Here is an 18,039-nt window from a genome sequence, read left to right as displayed (position 1 = left end):
ACATTTGAACAGTAAACTACAGGTCTGTTGTGCAAGGTAGAGATTTTTCACTGTGGCTGGTAGCTTCTTCCTCTTTTCTGTGTTTGCATTGACTCCTGGGAGTGCAAGAAATAATCAGAATGGTCTTAATAAAATATAAAAATACCTTTCATTTAAAAATATGTTATGTATATTTCTCTATTTCCTAAGCCTATATATATAAAACAATCGCTGAGACAAACGGTGTGGTGGCACTATTGAAACTGTAACAGGCTGGCAGCATTAGAAACCTAACAGAAATGTCCTTCAAAAAGCACTTTATGTACTCACTGATTTGACAGGCATCCAACAATCCTGCGTGCACAAAATTATCAGCAATCTCCTTCAATTTCAGCTCCCAAGCTCGCAACTTAGCCTTCTCTCCTGCTCTGTTTTCTGTGTTAATAAGGTTTAGGCTATAAGATAAGCTTAGCTGTAGGCAGGACTTGTCTTTGCTGTCTTCCTCAGCCAGCTTCCTGACTTTATTACAATTTGAGAGGCAGAACTATATAGGTAACAGCTGTGACATGTAGACATTTTGTGATGATCAACAAGTGTCTCAAATGTAATAAAGACTCTCCTTTTTTTGCGTAAATTACTGCTGGTTATGTACATTGTATTGTACAGTTGCAAAAACAATAGTTTTAAAGTAATATACAATTATTAGTAAGCAAATAAGCGTGTATAATAAACTAAAGATTTGCCTGAGCCTTAGGTGGGATTCAATCCTGAGCCTCAACGGTCCCAATGCAAGGGCGTTATTACCAGTGTGCCACCAACGAAGCAGGTGCATCTGATGATCTACGTGCACGATCTACGTGTGCATATGATGTTTTGATTGGCTGGCGGAGCTAAATGTCCAATGGGGAAACACATTGTTTGTGGGCTTGGAGCATTTGTGATGATTTAATCTGGTAGAGGAGAAGAAGAAGAAGAAGAAGAAGAAGAAGAAGAAGAAGAAGAAGAAGAAGAAGGAGGAGGAGGAGGAGGAGGAGGAGGAGGAGGAGGAGGAGGAGGAGGAGGAGGAGGAGGGGGAAAATCCCCGAAATTTGGGGCTGAGAGACTGTGGTCATTGTGGTTATTTCTGTAGGAAACCCAGAAAAGTGCTCAGTGCATAGGTGTAACTTGGCAGGATGGCATACCTTGCATCCCAGTTGAACCTGTAAATTAATACTAGTGGCAATTGTGCAGGGTAGGCTGGTTCTGATGCTCCTCCTACTGCATGATGCGTTTTTATGAATTTTTAATCTGTGTAGTATAATAAAATGTTGTACTTTGCCTATTTCACGTGTCTGTCTTGACCTACACGCAGTTTCCTAGCGCTATTCCAAAGGAAGTATCTGAATTGGAGAAGTAGCCGGAAGTTAGTTAGCTGTAAAATATGAAATTGGCACTGTAATTGCTGCCATAGTAATTGTGTCCTGTCTCTATAGTTTATAATATAGTAGCCTACTAACTTACTACTACGTATCAGTCAATGTTATTATCAGCAAAGTATACACTAAATCCATCTCGCCTAATTCTTTCCTTATATTGCTTCAAATTATCAGAACTCTTTTATAATAAATCGTCGTTTAAAAATGAGGTGATTAAATTATCCCATCTTTTACAATACGTTTGGTTTGAAAGGAGACAGAATGATTTTCGTTCAAAGTTTGATTGAGCTGACCAAGAGTTAAACTTGAATGTGTATTTCTATGCTTGAATCACACGACCGCCGAACTGCTAGTCATGGCAACGCGCAATCATGTGGTAGAAATTCTTCGGGTAGTCTTGTTTCGGCCGGTGCACCCTGGAGCAACGCAGTCTTCATGGCTCTTAATCTCTAAAGACTCCTTTTAATATGTTCAGTAGCTACATTTTATCCCAGTGTAGTAGTCAAAAACTGAAAACAGTAGGTTACAAATGCATACACATTTAAACGTTTGATGCATCTGAAGTGAATGAATCACAAAGCATGTATTTTCAGTGAAAATATGCCAGCCGCCTACTGAGATAACGAATATTGCGTGTCATTCACGGATTAGGCTACAGTACACTACAGTCGTATTTTCAGGTACTACTAGTCTACCCTTGCACAAGTTCGTTCTGGTAAAGTTTCGATTTTAGTTGGGAGGGACTACTAAACAATAGGGCGGATGGGGTGGGACTGTATTACAGGTATTCAAATAAATTGCAATCTGTGCTGCATACATGGTTCTACATCTGTTCATAACTTCAGTAGCTACTGCAGTAAACTACTATTTAGGCGCGAAGTTAGAGAACTGCTGTTCAGCACCTCATAATCTCCAGTCAGCAAATACGACCACAAGCCGTTGTGTTTTTGTGGGGTTCTTACACTTCTTAAGTGGTCTACAGAGTTTTAAAATCCACATATCAGGATCCTGATGGACGACTTCAATTTCACCATCGATCCAAGCTGCCTACAGGAAGCTCCTTTGGCTGTTGATGTCATAAAGCGTAAGTGAAACATATTTATTCCTGCCTATATTGGTACTGGGCTAGCCTACACTAACAATTGGAAGCTTTTGTGGCAGATTGCATAGTTCGTTTTGAAGAGCTGTAATATTCCACATGCCTATAGGACCAGTGCCAAGCATTGCCAAATTTTCAGACTTTTCACATCGCTACAAATCCAAGTGCAGTTGTTATTTCTTGTCAAAATGCAACAGCAACATTGTAGTAAATGGGTATTGGCAACAAGTGTACTTTTGTCAAAAATGCATTTTGTTGAATAACTTCAAGTTTAAAAAAAAAGGAAATTACATAGAATACCAAATTCATTATCCTCAAAAAATAGAGTCTCCTGGTTTAAACTTGTGAGGTGCAGATTCTATTTAAAACAACAATGTTGCAATTGGACCGATCAGTGGATTGGGTTGGCAAGGGTTCTAATGTTCTTACAATCAACATAAATGGCTATTTGCAGAAAAGTGTTGCACATGCAGTTCTATCCATGGCAAGGCATGACCTCACTTGTCATGCAGAGAGTTACTATTTTTCCATGTTAACTAAGAGTATGCAATAATACCAATATTATTTTTAAAAGCTGTGTATAAGAGAAACACTGCCACAGTACAGATCAAGAAGTGCTGAAATGTAGTGGTCCTGCTTGGTGTCCCCCTGATTTTATGTACAATCTCTTCAAGGGGTAATTTGGTAAAACTATTTTTTTGTTACAAGTTGTCATGATCTCTAGTAATAAAAGCAGTTTTTAAATGTTTTTTCTGTGTTTCATGGCAACATCCGGTCTTTTTCTAAAATAATTAGAATATAAAGAATGAGAGAATGTGAAAGTTGAAATATAACATGATTTAATGTAAAACTACAGTTATTATTCCTCATGTAGAGAAAAGAAAATCAAGAATTAAGTTTTAGCTCAATTAATTTCTTAAATCACCTGGTCAGCACATTCATTATAACAGCATAGACCAATCGACTGAAAAGACCAATAAGACTGCGCTGTACACTACCAAATCTTTTACTATAGGGTTGGGCTGATGTAAAAACTTTCAAACCAGTTTGATATTAAGCCAAATCCTGGACCGGACCGGTAATAGCCTACCGAATTTTACCACTAGACGTCGCACGTGACTCAGCCGCTCCCGAGTGGAACATAATGACAGCCCATGAGAGTGTAGCGGCTTTACCGTTGTCAAGCGAAACTCCGGTTGGTAGTTCTATTTGGACCATTGTTATGCAGAAACTCTGGTTGGTAGTTCTATTTGCACCATTGTTAAGCAAAAACCTCTGGTCGTTAATTCTATGAAAACAATGATGCTATCAAGAAAAAATAGTTCCTTCTCGTTTTATACCATACAATTAGCACCAATTTTGGTCATTTTTCTCATTACATTATTTAATAATGCTGCATGAAACCACAAGTCAGTCAAATTAATCTCCCTAGCACTGTCTTGCTCTTTAAATGGTGTGGTCGTGCAGTGTAGCCTATAGCCTACATAACGTCTTTCTAAGACCCTCTGAAACGGGTTTTGAATGCCAGCTAGCTTTATGACAGGTTCGCCGTCACTTGTCACCTAGCCAATATTAAAATTCTTGATTTTAGGTCAGAATGGTCTCACGGCGTGCTTGTTGTCCCGGCTAGCTAGCTAGCTAACTATTGAATTGTATTCAAAACAGCGGTTACTATAAACTCAATCGTTCACAAACATACGGATGAAAATGCGTCCGTAGCCATGAGTTAAATGCGTAACGCCTATTCTACTGTCCAAATAAGGGACGATTCCGATTGGTAAAGCTAGCAACAGTAACTAGAAATGTGATTCAACGTTGCCATCAATTGTGAAATTGGACATTGAAAACGGAGGGGATGTAACAACAATTCAAAAGCGAAAGTTGCTGTTTAAACTGCTTTAGAATGCTGGATTTTGTAGCACATTGATTTTAGAACTGTTAAAAGGCCAAGGTGTCCCTTTACTGAGAAATAATGCCCACCCTTGGACCAATCAGAATCGAGTATTCAACCAAGTCGTTGTATAGACTCTTTCAATGGTAACAACATAAACAAACGTTACTGCGCATGTGCGTTGTTCTGGCCCTAACTTAACTTCTGCAAACAATCAATAACAATAATCCTTCCCCTGTGGATTTCCCAAACCTTCCCTGTTTAGTTTGCATTCAGTGCCATCCCACTGTGACCATGTTGACAAGTTAAAGGAGAAATAGTCCTGCACTGTAAATTGTGACCTACTACATTTTTTAGATACTGGCAAAACATATGGTACTCACTGTGTTGCAAGATTTCCTGGAAGTGGAATGGGAAAAAAAACTGGAAACCTTCCAAGGACTTTTACGGGAATGGATGGGTTTTTCTGGGAATTCATTTTGTTCAATTCAGTTTGTTCATCAGCATTACATTAGATAGAATCGTGGAAAAAAAGTGTGACATGGTAGGCTATATTTAAGAAAGCAGCTTGGGTTTTATGTAGTATTTAAAAACAACCATTACCGTAGGATGTGTAGTACCATCTACAATTTACTTCATTCAGAAGAGAATTAGTTCGGTGTAGCAGGTAGGATGGACCCGATTTTGTGATGCTCATATAATGAAAACGTGTGTCTTTGTATGAATGATGCTGTGTTGTGCATGGGACTAATCAGTCATACAAGAGGTCATGTTAGTTCATGAACTTTGTAATAAGCCATGTGTTTTAAATAAAAATATTTGGTGAATGGGAAAATATTTAAAGATTAAGAATATGTATCTGTTACATCCCAGCCTCTGCTTGCCTGGGTAGTGCAGGTGGAGGTAATACCTACTTGCTTAATTGCTTGATTGCCTCCAACTGCCTGTGGCCCAATATAAGCCCTGCAGTATGAGGCTGGAGAGATCTTCTCTGGAGTGAGTTTCTTTTGCGTGTGGTTTGTGGTTTGCTTTATGTTTTTGGTGTTTGTGAAGATCCTTTTATTTTGTGAACTTTGTGTGTTTTCGTTTGATTTAGTTTGTGCCTTAGTTTGTAATTTAAATTAGTAAATGCCTGGGTTTGTTTTTAGATCAGTTTTTTGGATTGTTTTTGATACATTTGGATTTGTTTGTTGCAGCCCTTCGAGCCGGGCAAGGACCTGCTCTAAATTTGCCAATTGGCACAATTCTCCAGCCAGGAGGTAGAACTAATTTATGAAATCAGCTGACTGAGTTGATGAATGGAAGAAAAGCATTATAGGACTTTTACTTTCTGACCCCTGGACTTTTCGCCTCTGTGGTTTTAAAAAAGACATTTTGTTTCAGAAAAAGTAGATAATTGCTAGGATGTATACTGATGTACTGTGAATACTTTTTAAAACATATTTTACAAATCAGGACATTTTTAACCAGCCTACTTTCCAAAAATGTGGCATAACCAGTGCTGAACTGGAATATAATTTGGCTTAGTAGTATTGCCTGGCCCAATTGAAAGTTGCCAAAATTGTCTCTCTGCAGAACTGGATGTTTTTGGGATCATTCTGTACTCCATCTTGACCCTTATGGCTGCTGTGTCTCTGCTGGTTTACCTGGAAGAATCTGTGTACGTCTACAGAAAAGTCCCATCTCCCAAGAAAACCACCATCATATGGGTGAGCGGCGCAGCACCAGTAAGTACATAGAAATCATACGAAAGTGTAAAGTGGCATGAACAGTGAGATACATAATGTTTGGGACACAGGCATATTTTTTTCTTCATTTGGCTCTGTACTTCATATTAGATTTGTAATCAAGAAATTCACATGTGTTTTTCACAAGTGCAGATTTTCAACTTTTAGTAATGGGTATTTTTGTATACATTTTTGACCATGCAAAAAGTACTGTACTTTTTATACATTATCCCTCCTTTTCAGGGCATCATAATTTGCATTCACAGATGTTTCTGATTAGTCAGGTACACTCAGTTGCTTCCTTAGTGCAGGTGTAAGAGAGCTTTCAGCATCTTTCTTGATTTTAGGCATTTGATTCCCATTGGAGTCTTATTGGTGTGTGTAAATGTGAGGACCAGCATTGTACCAATGAAAGTCAAGGAAACCATTATGAGGCTGAGAAATAAAAAAATAAAACCGTCAGAGACATTGGGCAAAGCTTAAGCTTACCCAAATTAACTGTTTGGAACATCATTAAGAAGGAAGAGCACTGGTGAGCTCGGTAATAACAAGGGCCTGGTAAGCCAAGGAAGACCTCTACAGTTGATGACCGAATAATTCTCACACCATACTGAGGAAAAACCCCTGTCTGACAGATCAGAAACTCTTCAGGAGGCAGGTGTGGATGTGTAAGTGACTACTATTTGCAGAATAAATCACAAACCGAACAACACGGGCTACAGTGCAAGATGCAAACCATCAGTTAGCTGCAAAAACAGGATGGCCAGGTTACAGTTTGCTTTGAAGTATCTAAAAGAGGTGACATGACTACTTTCATTTACATAACATTAATATGTCCCAAACATTCAGGTGCCCTGAAATGGAGGGGGGTTGAGTATAAAAAGTGCTGTCATTTCTACATGGTGAAACCAAAGTGTTTAGAATACTCTTAAGTAAAAGCCGAAAATGTGCATTTCATCCACATGTGAATTGTTTGATTGCAAGTCTAAAATTGTGAACATGAACACAGCAGCAAATAGGAAATAGTTAATTGGACTTTCCAAATGAGGGTGTGAATCGGACATTTTGGGTGCCATTCAGTTCCCTGGAGTCAATTGTTTGTTCTTTACCTTGGCCAATAGAGTTGACGGGTGTTATGTTTTCACCCCATTCTGTCTGTTTGTTTGTCAGCAGTATATCTCAAAAGTTTCTGAAGATTTGCATGAAACATTGTGGGCAAACTTGGTAACTTGGTTAGGGGCCAGGAAGAAAGAATTGATTAACTTTTCCCATCAATTGGCCAAAGGAGGCATGCCATGCCAGTGGGCATGCCAAAACAGCATATCACTTCTGAATCGATTCACATAACGGCACAAAATGTGTAAAGGTTGATTGGTGTCAAGGAAGAACAGATTTACTTTTCACACCAATTGGCCAAAGGGGGCATGGATTGTCCATGTGGTGTTGCAATGGCTAACTAAAATGCATAGGCCTAAGAGTGGCTAGAATTTAAATGGGCATAATATATCATGCCTGATTTGAGAGATTGACTTTTTGTGAATATACAACATGTGAAACTGGCATACCTTGACAATTGCATAGTGTAGATGGCACTCTTGAGTGCCATCTAGTTCATCTTGTTTCTTGTCTTGGCTTGTAAATTTGGCTCTTCATGAGATCTACACCAGTACTACCCACTGTAGTATTTCAGTGGAAATGATAACAACTACAATGTAAATGGAATTCTTCTTTTCTTAGGTCATTGCTACCATGTCCTGTCTAGGGCTCTGGATTCCAAAAGCGATAATGTTCACCGATATGACCTCTGCCTCGTAAGTCTGCCTGGATTTAAAAATATGAAATTCATTGACAAGTATGAACTTGTCTCTTTGAGCGTAATTGAAAGCGTAATTGAAATCGATCTCTTTCTCGGTTATTCATGAACTTGATATCATTTACTGTTCTTGTCATGGTTCTGTTTTACTGTTTCTGTTTCCTTGTTGGGCCGTTTTGTGTCCTGCTTGTTCCCCTGTTAATTGTATTGTTTTACATTATTGTCTCGTTATTCTATCATTGTTCCCACCTGTGTCTTGTTATCCCCTCCTTTTCTGGTTTGATTGTTTTTTGAGTTCACCTGTGTCTTGTTACCCCCTGTCTATTTAAGTTCTTTGTCCGCTTGACTCGGGTGCTGGTTCCTTGTGTTTGTTTCCTACTTGTGTTTGTTTCTGACCATATGTACCTACCCTTGTACTCTGCCTGCCTGTGTTCTGCCCTGCCCGTGTTTTTGAGTTCCTCTTGTTTTCTGTTAGATATTTTTGGAGTTTGTGTTTTTGCCCATCTTGGCCTTTTCTGTTCCCCATTTGTGTTTGCCCTTTTGTTAGTAAAGTCTTTGTTAATTTTCCCTTTTGAGTTTGTCTTCCTTACTCTGCGCCTGGGTCCTAAACCCCGTACCCTGACAGTTCTATAAAGTCTAGCAATGTTTAAAAAGATTAGCTGCATCACTGACTTGTACACAAAGCTCAGCTTCTCTGGCATATGTTGGTTAAATTGACAAGAACTTGTTTTAAATGTATGTTTAAAGTGTCATTAACAGGACATACACAAGTGTGCACATTTTCTTGAGGGCACATCTTTCAGAAAAGTAAACATTTTTCCAGTTTAGGTGAAAAACATTAAGTGTACATCCATATGCAATACTGTCGTTTATTAAAACAATACTTTTAACAGTGATAATTTAAATGCGCACCATCCTAAGCTGTATTTAGTTTCATGAGTATCTAATAAATTAGTGTGTGCACAAATGTTGGGTTCGTCAGCCTAACTGCCAGTGCAGAAAATCCAGCAATGAATTTCCTCTGAATATGCAGAGAATTTGTTTAGAAGCTTCACATGGTCCTAGATTACTCACTCCTTGACTAGTTTTTTTTTTTTTTTTTTTTTTTTTCCACATATGAAAAAGTCATGCTCACTTCTGTGCTGCATGAATTAGAGATGGAGAACCCATAGGAAGCACTAAACCCACATAGAACACTGAGGAATTACTAAGCCCCAAGCTAATTAAAACTTTATTTACCTTTTGTTTTACTTCAAAGGGCCCACTGAAATCTAAATCTCTTACAAGGAGGACCTGACATGGAACAAAGTTGCAAATTAAACAATCAAAATTGCCATAATGCAGGGATGAGACAGTTATTTAAACAGGTATTAATTCAGCAGGCATTAAAAACGGGTGCATACTTCATTATCACAACACTGTCATAAATACGTCTCAGTCTGCCAGTAATTCATACTATTGATTCATACTATCATACTGTGCACATGCAGCCTCTATCCATTGATAGTCTCTTACCTTTCAATTCAGTTGTGTTGAATTGAATGGGTAGCCCAGGGATCTCAAACTCAAATATTGAAGGGTCACTATGTCTGCTGGGTGTTCAGGTGTTCCTGTACTTAAGTGCTTAAAGTCATTGATTGGCAGAAGAGTCAGCATGCCTTGTTTTCAAGGCCGAAATTGGCTGCTGATTGAAAGGAAATTAAAAACCAGCAGAGGCTGTGGCCCTCCAGTACTGACTATGTATGTCTTTTTACATTAATGTAATGTTTTCTCTCTCTCTCTCTGCAGGTACTTTGCAATTGTTGTTTACAAGTTCTTGATCCTGATGTTGGAGGAGTGTGGAGGAGAGGAGGAGTTTCTGAGACGTTGTGCGCAGGACCGGTTTCGGATTAGCACAGGGCCCTGCTGTTGCTGCTGTCCCTGTCTGCCGCATGTGCCAGTCACACGGTATGTTGGGTCACAGCAGGATGTGGAAGGTCACGCATTGGTTGTTATAAAAGGGTGCTGGAGCCATAGTTAAATCATGCCTGGATGCATGAAACAACAGCCCGGTCAGCTAGTTCCCTGACATCACTGTTGGTTGTATATGTCTATCCTGTGGTAGGGATCCCATATCTGTGCAGTCAGGTTGAGTGTCTGTTCTGTGGTAAACACTTTGTCACTGCTGTAGGGGTGAGTGTCTGTGCTGTTAATTGGTGCAGTATAGTGGTGCTGATAAGAGAGGTCAATGTTCTACGGTTCAAGTGAGCAGAGCCATTGTTTAACAGAATTAACTACTTTGTTGAACTCACCTTTATGACTGGTCTGTGCACCGTTAAGACTTCCCAGGTGTGCAATGTTAGTTGGCAGGGGAGGGACATATGCTGAGGCGCAATATAGAATCCTGGTCAGTTTCTGCTCATAATCAAAGTTTTAAAGTAAAGATGGAGGCTGTACTTTTGGCATACATTATCCAAAAATGAACAGCACATATGTACTTCTCAAAAAATCAGTGGAAGTGAATTTGCAGTTAGCATGCAAACAGGAACCAATGGTTTGAAACAATATTCTTATTTCATGAATTTAAATGTGTTTAAATTATACTGTTAAAATAATTCCAGATAAACTAAACATAGCAGCAGCACCACTTTGATTTCTATAGTGATTACTACTGCCTGTACTTCTGTTCATGTGTGGTACATGTGTAATGGTAAAGGCTTTTACTTTACCCTGCATTGCTGAAATCAGAGAGAGAAGACTGCTCTCATAGTGTTTACTGCATTCCTCCTATGCAGTCTCATGCAACTTGTGTTCCATAGTTTGTTCAGAAAAAAGCTGTTTAGTTACGAGTATGATTAGATGACTGTTACAATTAATGGTAGTTGTGGCTTGTCATCTGTAGTCAGTAAGATTTATAGTGCAATGCACAACACCATCCATATCACTGTAACTCCACCCCTTCTCTCTGCTGCCTGGTCCCCTCCCAAGATGACTACACCTCCTTCCTGGCTGTTGGGGCCCAGATACCAAGTGCTCCCTGGTTGGTGGAAGGGCCTTCTTTACAGTGTAATGTCTGACTCTTCCCCAGGCGGACACTGACCATATTGAAGTTTGGATCACTCCAGTTTGCTCTGCTAAAAACTGTCTTCACGATCTTATCCATAGTGCTCTGGACTAATGGGAACTTTGATCTCTCTGATGTGAGTACTGTTCTGTTCTCTCTCATCCTCTCCACTATGCGTATCTCTCTGTCCCCACTATGAGTACCTCTCTGTGGGCCTGTGGATGAAAACCCATGACACACACCAGTAAGAAATTCACCAAATTAAAAAAAAAAATCTGTATAGAAATTCCATAGAAAAGCAGAACCTTTTCAGCTGAATGCAAAAACACTTTTGCAGAGTGCATGTAGATTATATAATTCATTTCAGAGCTGAGTTTAACATACAAAATGCAACTCTTTGTGAAATGTACAGCGATGTTCATGGGAGGTGAATTCCAGGGCTGCAATAAAGGCATTCTATAAACAAAAACAATGGACTTAGTGTCTGTATGTTTGAACATACAGAAACTAAAATCTGGTAACAATAAATGAACAATATCTATGCTTGCAGCTGACGATAACTGGAACTGCAATGTGGATCAACCCATTTGTGGGGGTTCTCACCATCATCGCACTCTGGCCTGTTGCCATCATGTTTATGAACCTCCGCAACACCTTGAGAAGCCAGAAGATCATTCCCAAATATGCCATGTACCAGGTGAGTCCAACTGTGGCCATAGCTGATCAGAACACATTCAAGGATCAGTGTGAAAATGTATGGGAATTAGGAGCTTCTTCAGATTCCTTATGAATAGTCTATAAATATTAGTGCATTAAATGTAATTAGTGCATACCACAATAAATTTACCAAACAACTTCTGTTAACATGTTAGCCTTTTATTCATGATGCCAAATCTGGCCCTCTTCCTGGATTTGTTGGTCTCCCTAAAAACTCAATTGTATTTATGCATTATCTTACTGAAACATTTCCTATATTAATATTTTGCTTTTGTACTTTTTTCTAATTAGCCCATATTTCTTCATTAGCATGTGCAATTATGATGTGGAACATGACGTGCAACAATAGTGTGTTTCAGGCTGGTTAATGGCACTTGTATAACTTGTTAGTAACTTAATGCTTAGTGAGATTGTGATTAATATTAATTTGTAATCATGTAAACCTAGCTCTGACTGTCCTTTATAACTAGTCATTCAACATTCATTCTCCGTTACATGATTTTACACCTCTCCATATGGCCCCATTCTAAAACTATTCTCAGACAAGCTCAGCTACGATAGAAAATCAAACAAACCATATGGGCCTTATAAACAATGTTTCTTTTTACTTGGTGATCTGAAAAGTAAAGTATGTATTCACATATATTTACCCATACATTCAGAATGTAGGAAAAAACCACTTGTCATTCAGAAACATTTCAGTATACTATGCTTTATTTTACCCCAGCTGGTTCTAGTCCTAAGTCAGCTACAGACGGCCATTATTAACATCTTGGCCCTGAATGGAGCTATTGCCTGTGCACCACCCTTCTCCTCCCAAGTTCGTGGATACTGTAAGTGCAGCCCCGTTCATTATCATCACTTTAGAGAGTTATAGATGAAGCTAATAGCAGAGTTGTCTTTACAGAGCAGATACTCAGTCACGTGGCAGTGCTGGACAGGAAATGACAAGAAGAATAGGAGATGGTAGAAGAAGGTAGATGACAAGATGTGAAACAGAAATTGTTAATGATGGGAGATGGAGCATGGCAGGAGAGACTAATCACAGCAAAAAAAAGAAAAAAAGGAGAATTGAAGCACATTAACGCAGGAATTATTGTCAATTTGATATAATAGTTTTTTGTCGCAGCAAGGCACTGGTATTTTTCATAAGAATATTGTAGTGTAGTGTTTTCTTTCAACTCTCCAGGTGTGAGAGACGCAATGTTTTCGATGTGCTAGAAGTATATTTGTGAGAGAAGCCTCAGTTAAAGGCCAGTTAATTTTAGGTTCTGATTGAACAACAGTATCACCTGTGGAACCAAGTCACTGTTTTGAATTAAATCAGACACAAAGTTGTGTAGTCCTTCATTGACAGGATAGTTTGTATATTGTCACAGTTTGTGTACAGAAAATTTAGTAACTGGCAATTGATTGTGTAGTGACTTTTCTCAGTGATTGGTGCTCTGTGTTATGCACAATTGTGTAAATTCTGTAATCCTGTGTGGAATGTCCTAATTGCATTCTTTGGGTCCCTCCCACCCTCTCTTTCTCTCTGATCCCCTTGTTGTTTTATTTAAAGGCATACTATGCATGATTTCTTTCCTTGCTTTGGTCCTGTGTTTACATCAAAAACATCTCTTCCTTCATTCTGAGCCCGATCTACACCCCAAGATGAAGAAGCTCACCCACAAATAAAACTAAATGTTTTGCTCTGGCTGGCTATGTTGGTAGCTTTATAACATTCTGTTGCAGACTTCTGGAATCACTCTTCCAGTACTGTAGCAGTAGTTGCATTCATACCAGTCAGACAGTTACATGTACAGTATGCCAAATATCCAATAGCAAAAATTCCCACTTCGCTGCAGCAAAGTCATGGGGTGGCTACCTTTTGTTTAGTGGTGATGGATCGGAGCAGCACCAGCAGGTTTCAGTCTGCTGTAGCCTGCCTGGAAGCACAGGAAAATTTTGTAACATAACCACACATATTCACCAACACAAAATTCATTGTCGCTTTTATTTTTATTAATTTTTTTGCATCTTTACATAGTCTAGCTTTGTGTATCTATTGCAGCAAAGTGCGTATGCCTCTTTGTGCGGCTATTGTCAATATATTTTTGTCCACTAATAGAGGATGCCCTTGAAGTGGTGTAGAATTGGTATTTAATTTAGAACCACTTGATGCACATAACTGAATTTACTTATCTGAGAACATCAGCTAGCTAATGTTGCTGCTTGGGTAGTGTTATCTCTCCAGCACTAACCCAGCTGAAAACCACTGTACCCAAACCATGCATGTTTCCTCTTCTCCTTCTTCTACTGACCACATGCTTTTCAGATACAGCACGCAAAGAAAAAGGGTCATGCCCAGATATTTTAAACACCATTTAGAATAACAAATACAAGCAGACAAGCAAAGGCTGGCCAGAAGTTCACACAGACACAGATTGCCAGTGCATTATAGTAATGACTGAGCATGGTTATTTTATAATATTTTCAAGGGGGAAATTCTGCATAGTATGCCTTAAAATACATAATACATTACTTAATAGAACACAAATATACATTTCTTAGGATCTACTACAGATTTTCATACTGTAATGGACAGATTAGTTCTTCAAGGGAGCTTACCTATTCATGATGTAACTGAGGCTTGTGTATATGATTGTATGGATATAAATATTGATCTGTGAATTGAAATGACCCTGGTCTTTTGAGTCTGTATGTGGCCCTGCATCTAACTGGAATGTTTTAACCTCTGACCCTGTGCTTTCTTTCTCTGTTTGTGACCTCTGACCTTTGTGAATCCTTTCTGTGCAGTGATGAGCCAGCAGCTGTTGATTTTGGAGATGTTCATCATAACGTTAGTGAATCGCGCGCTGTACCGACGGCACTATGACAATCTCCCTGCTGCCGACCAGCACGAAAAGGACAATGCTGATAATGCCACAATCATCTTGCACAGCGAGAATGGGGACAACATGGCGTGAATGTGAAAAGCTGTCAGAGAGTGTGCGTGTGTGAATTTATGTTTGAGTGTGTCCCAGTATGCACAGGTAGGTTTGGATCTCAGAACCATACACAGAGAACAAGGGATGCTGCAGGTGCAGCAGCACCCCAGTCTGGAAAAGGGACCAGTGCTTTGCAGTGCACGGACAGTGCAGTGGAGAACACCAAAAGCAATAGCTTCCCCAAAGAAAAATGTCAGATTTAAATATAATGTGTAAACCTTTGTTTATTGTGTTAATGCCAAAATCTATTGTGTTGCTATTTTCAAAATATTTTGTCCACTAATAGAGGATGCCCTTGAAGTGGTGTAGAATTGGTATTTCATTTAGAACCACTTGATGCACCTGCCTTTGATGTTGCCTATGTGTTTTAATGACTGCGTTTGTAATAATTTCATAGAATAGCTTATTGTAAACTTTATGGGATGATTTTCCCACATTATTGTATATCCAGCAATTTACATTATTTTTACATAAGGTTCTGTGCTTACCTAAGTCTGAAAATGTGCAGCCTAATCTTAGAGACTTTAATGAGAAAGAAAGTGTTTTGCAATGGTATCTCATCTTGGGTTCAACTTTGGTTTTCATCTGTATTAGCCTATTGCAATTATAGGATACTACTTGGAGAACATCCCCTCTGATTCTGGGAGGTAGATCTCTTTAAAAAAAAGTATTCAAAGTAAAATAAATATTTCAAATACAACCAACTTGGCATGTATGAAGGAATTTTCCTGCAGAATGAAATTGTGTCAAATTAATTGTTAAAAAGTTAAACAATCACAATGTTTAAAATATTGTATCAGATCCTTTGGTTAGCCTTAGTAGTACTTTATATACACTTATCACTACTGCCAGCACTCCCACTGAAAAAAATATGTTCCAGTGCACCTGCTCAGAGCTGTAAAAATATTAGAGCAAAGCTATATAGGCAATGTTTTATTTATTTTTAACATATATTTTTGTGTAAAAATGTGTGTGTGTGTGTCTATTTTGTTTCAACTGTGTTTTGTTGTCATCTTCACAGATCTTATGTTAAAGAACAGAAATAGAGAGTTGAGTTCATTTAAGTTGAAAGTACAAACAAGCTGTAAATAGAATGATGTTTAATTCAGGTGAGGACTGAAACTTTTCTGTCTTTATATAAAACTGTTCTTCTCACTATGCAGCTGTGGTAAGAAGACTGTGGTAAATTATGGACATTTCCCTCAGATTGGGGGTTTATGGGGGATTCCTCCTGTAGGAGAGGTAATACAGTCAGTGAGAGCTTCACTCTGTCCTCCAACAAACAGAACAGTGAACTCCCTGGATGATGTTTTAGTACTGTACTGTACTTTTCTGCCATGTAGTTCTGTGCAATTTTGAGCAAACTGTCACAGTACAGACCACTGCACTGATGTTTCAGATGGTTCACAGTTGCAAAGATTCTGCATGTTTGTGTGTTTAAAACCACATGCAAACCTTATATAACTGGTAGTAGAGAGAGAGACCTGCAGATGTCATTGTGAAAAAAGCACACTCGCAAAGTTTTAGGCGGCAGTGTAGTATAATGGCTAAGGGGTTGGTCTTGTAACCTAAAAGGTTGTAGGTTCAATTCGCCGGTAGGACACTGCCATTGTATCCTTGAGCTAGGTGCTTAACTTTTATTGCTCCAGTATATATCCAGCTGTAAATGGTCTGCATCTCATGAATGAGCGCCTCTCATTCACCAGGGCAGTTAGGGGTTAGGTGTCTTGCTCAGGGACACTTTGACACGCCCAGGGCTGGGTTCAAACCAGCAACCCTCTGACTGCCAGACAACCACTCTTACCTCCTGAGCTATGTCGCCCTTGGATAAGTATATTCTGGATAAGAGTATCTGCTAAATGCCTGTAAACTACAGTTTTAAAAATGTGTCAGAATGCATGTGTTTATAAATTCTAAACCACTATTTAGTGAATTCACATTAAAACATTTTAAAGCAAGCTTCCTCTCATCATTAGGGGTCCAAGTTCATAGGGCTGGAACCATTTTCTTTAGTTCTGGTTTTTGTTTATTTTCTTCAGGTTCTTCCTCCAGCTTTTTATAAATTCCTGTAAGATGGTAAATGCTAGAGACATGAAATTTTCATCAATAACAGTTATGATGTACAAATACAACAAAACGAATGTTTTCCCAATTGGCCATAAGATGGTGCTATAATTAACAATCCTCATTTTCTATTTTTTCTCCAATTTCTCCAACTCCAATTTAGGCTAAAATTGGTACACAGTTTCTGGCATGTATTCTCTACAACATGGACTGTCAACTTCCACCAAAAGATTTTCCCACCATTTAGATTTTTTTGAAAAACATTTTTCCTTACTTCTGCTTAGTTTGATCAATTTCCACCAAGAAGCAATTATGGACCTAGCTCTTGAGTTCCTCTTCTCAGATTTTTAGAAATTTCTTGTCAGTTTGAAGATATTTGCCAATAAAGTTGAAAAGAGGCATGGCCTAAAAGAAAAAATGGCTATAACTCCATGAAAATCTGCTTGATTGCTATCAATAAGTATTAAATTAAGCATGTGTGCAACAGCAGTCCAACCTAAACCCATAGACAAATGCAAAATTGTATATCTCATAATTGGATGGACCAAATGTCATGAAATTGGTTCCACGTGCTATGGGGCCAGGTATTATTCAAAATACCAAATTTGGTTACAATTACTGCCAGTAGGCATGGCATGAGATATGTTCCCTTAAAACTCAGCTTGTGATTGGACAACCCATAATGAAACATGCTGAGCTCACCATACACTCTGTTGGGAACATTCCTTCCAGATTTCATACAAATCTACCCATTTAAGGCCAAATTGAGCCAATTTAGCTGTTCTACTAATGTCAGTCTTACTAACCTTTCAACTCCATATGTTTATTATACCTTTATCAAGCTGAATGTGGTTTAATTCATTACAATAGTTCTGTTTTCTTTCATTTATTCATATTGAACCATAGCCACATACTGCTTAGATCCTGTTAATTGCTGCTTGTGGTTACATTTATAAATTTGGCTTCATGTATTGCGCCGTTTCATCTTATTTGGTGTTATTAAAAAGACAATGACATGTTCCTCCACATGACAGATCTGAAACTTTATAAGACAACTTTATAAGTACAACGTTGGATATATCAGCTAGAGATGCATAATTATTAATGGTATAGATATGATTCAGGTGTAGATGCTCAAATTTAGGTAGTCACAGTAAGAATACTTTCATATAGACACATCTCATTAGATTATTCATCTCTGATGTCAAACAAAAAAATTGTTAAAAATGTGTACCCTGTCCATCTAATTAACCTGGGTAAGTTTAAAAAATCACATGTAAAAGCCTTCCTGCAGGTGACCC

At 38.5% G+C, this 18,039-nt stretch overlaps 1 protein-coding gene across 4 annotated transcripts; it reads left to right on the top strand.

Annotated features, from left to right (window-relative positions):
• Positions 1-1,801: 1,801 nt before the first annotated feature.
• On the top strand, positions 1,802-16,632 carry LOC135263128 (organic solute transporter subunit alpha-like). Of its 4 annotated transcripts, none has more exons than XM_064350778.1 (8): positions 1,802-2,478; positions 5,960-6,111; positions 7,849-7,922; positions 9,713-9,871; positions 10,992-11,103; positions 11,518-11,664; positions 12,412-12,517; positions 13,246-14,477. In XM_064350778.1, exons 1-8 carry the CDS (start codon positions 2,406-2,408, stop codon positions 13,359-13,361), a joined length of 939 nt encoding a protein of 312 aa, XP_064206848.1. In that variant the 5' UTR covers positions 1,802-2,405; the 3' UTR covers positions 13,362-14,477. The 4 variants fall into 4 exon arrangements, with proteins under 4 accessions (XP_064206848.1, XP_064206847.1, XP_064206846.1 ...); XM_064350777.1 differs by lacking the exon at positions 13,246-14,477 and adding an exon at positions 14,484-16,632 and having other exon boundaries at positions 2,155-2,478; positions 5,960-6,093; XM_064350776.1 differs by lacking the exon at positions 13,246-14,477 and adding an exon at positions 14,484-16,632 and having other exon boundaries at positions 2,160-2,478.
• Positions 16,633-18,039: the final 1,407 nt, after the last annotated feature.

Source organism: Anguilla rostrata, chromosome 9, assembly GCF_018555375.3.
Source record: "Anguilla rostrata isolate EN2019 chromosome 9, ASM1855537v3, whole genome shotgun sequence".
Lineage (NCBI taxonomy): Eukaryota > Metazoa > Chordata > Actinopteri > Anguilliformes > Anguillidae > Anguilla > Anguilla rostrata.
Note: the sequence above shows the minus strand (reverse complement) of the source record. Positions and strands in the feature narration are given on the sequence as shown.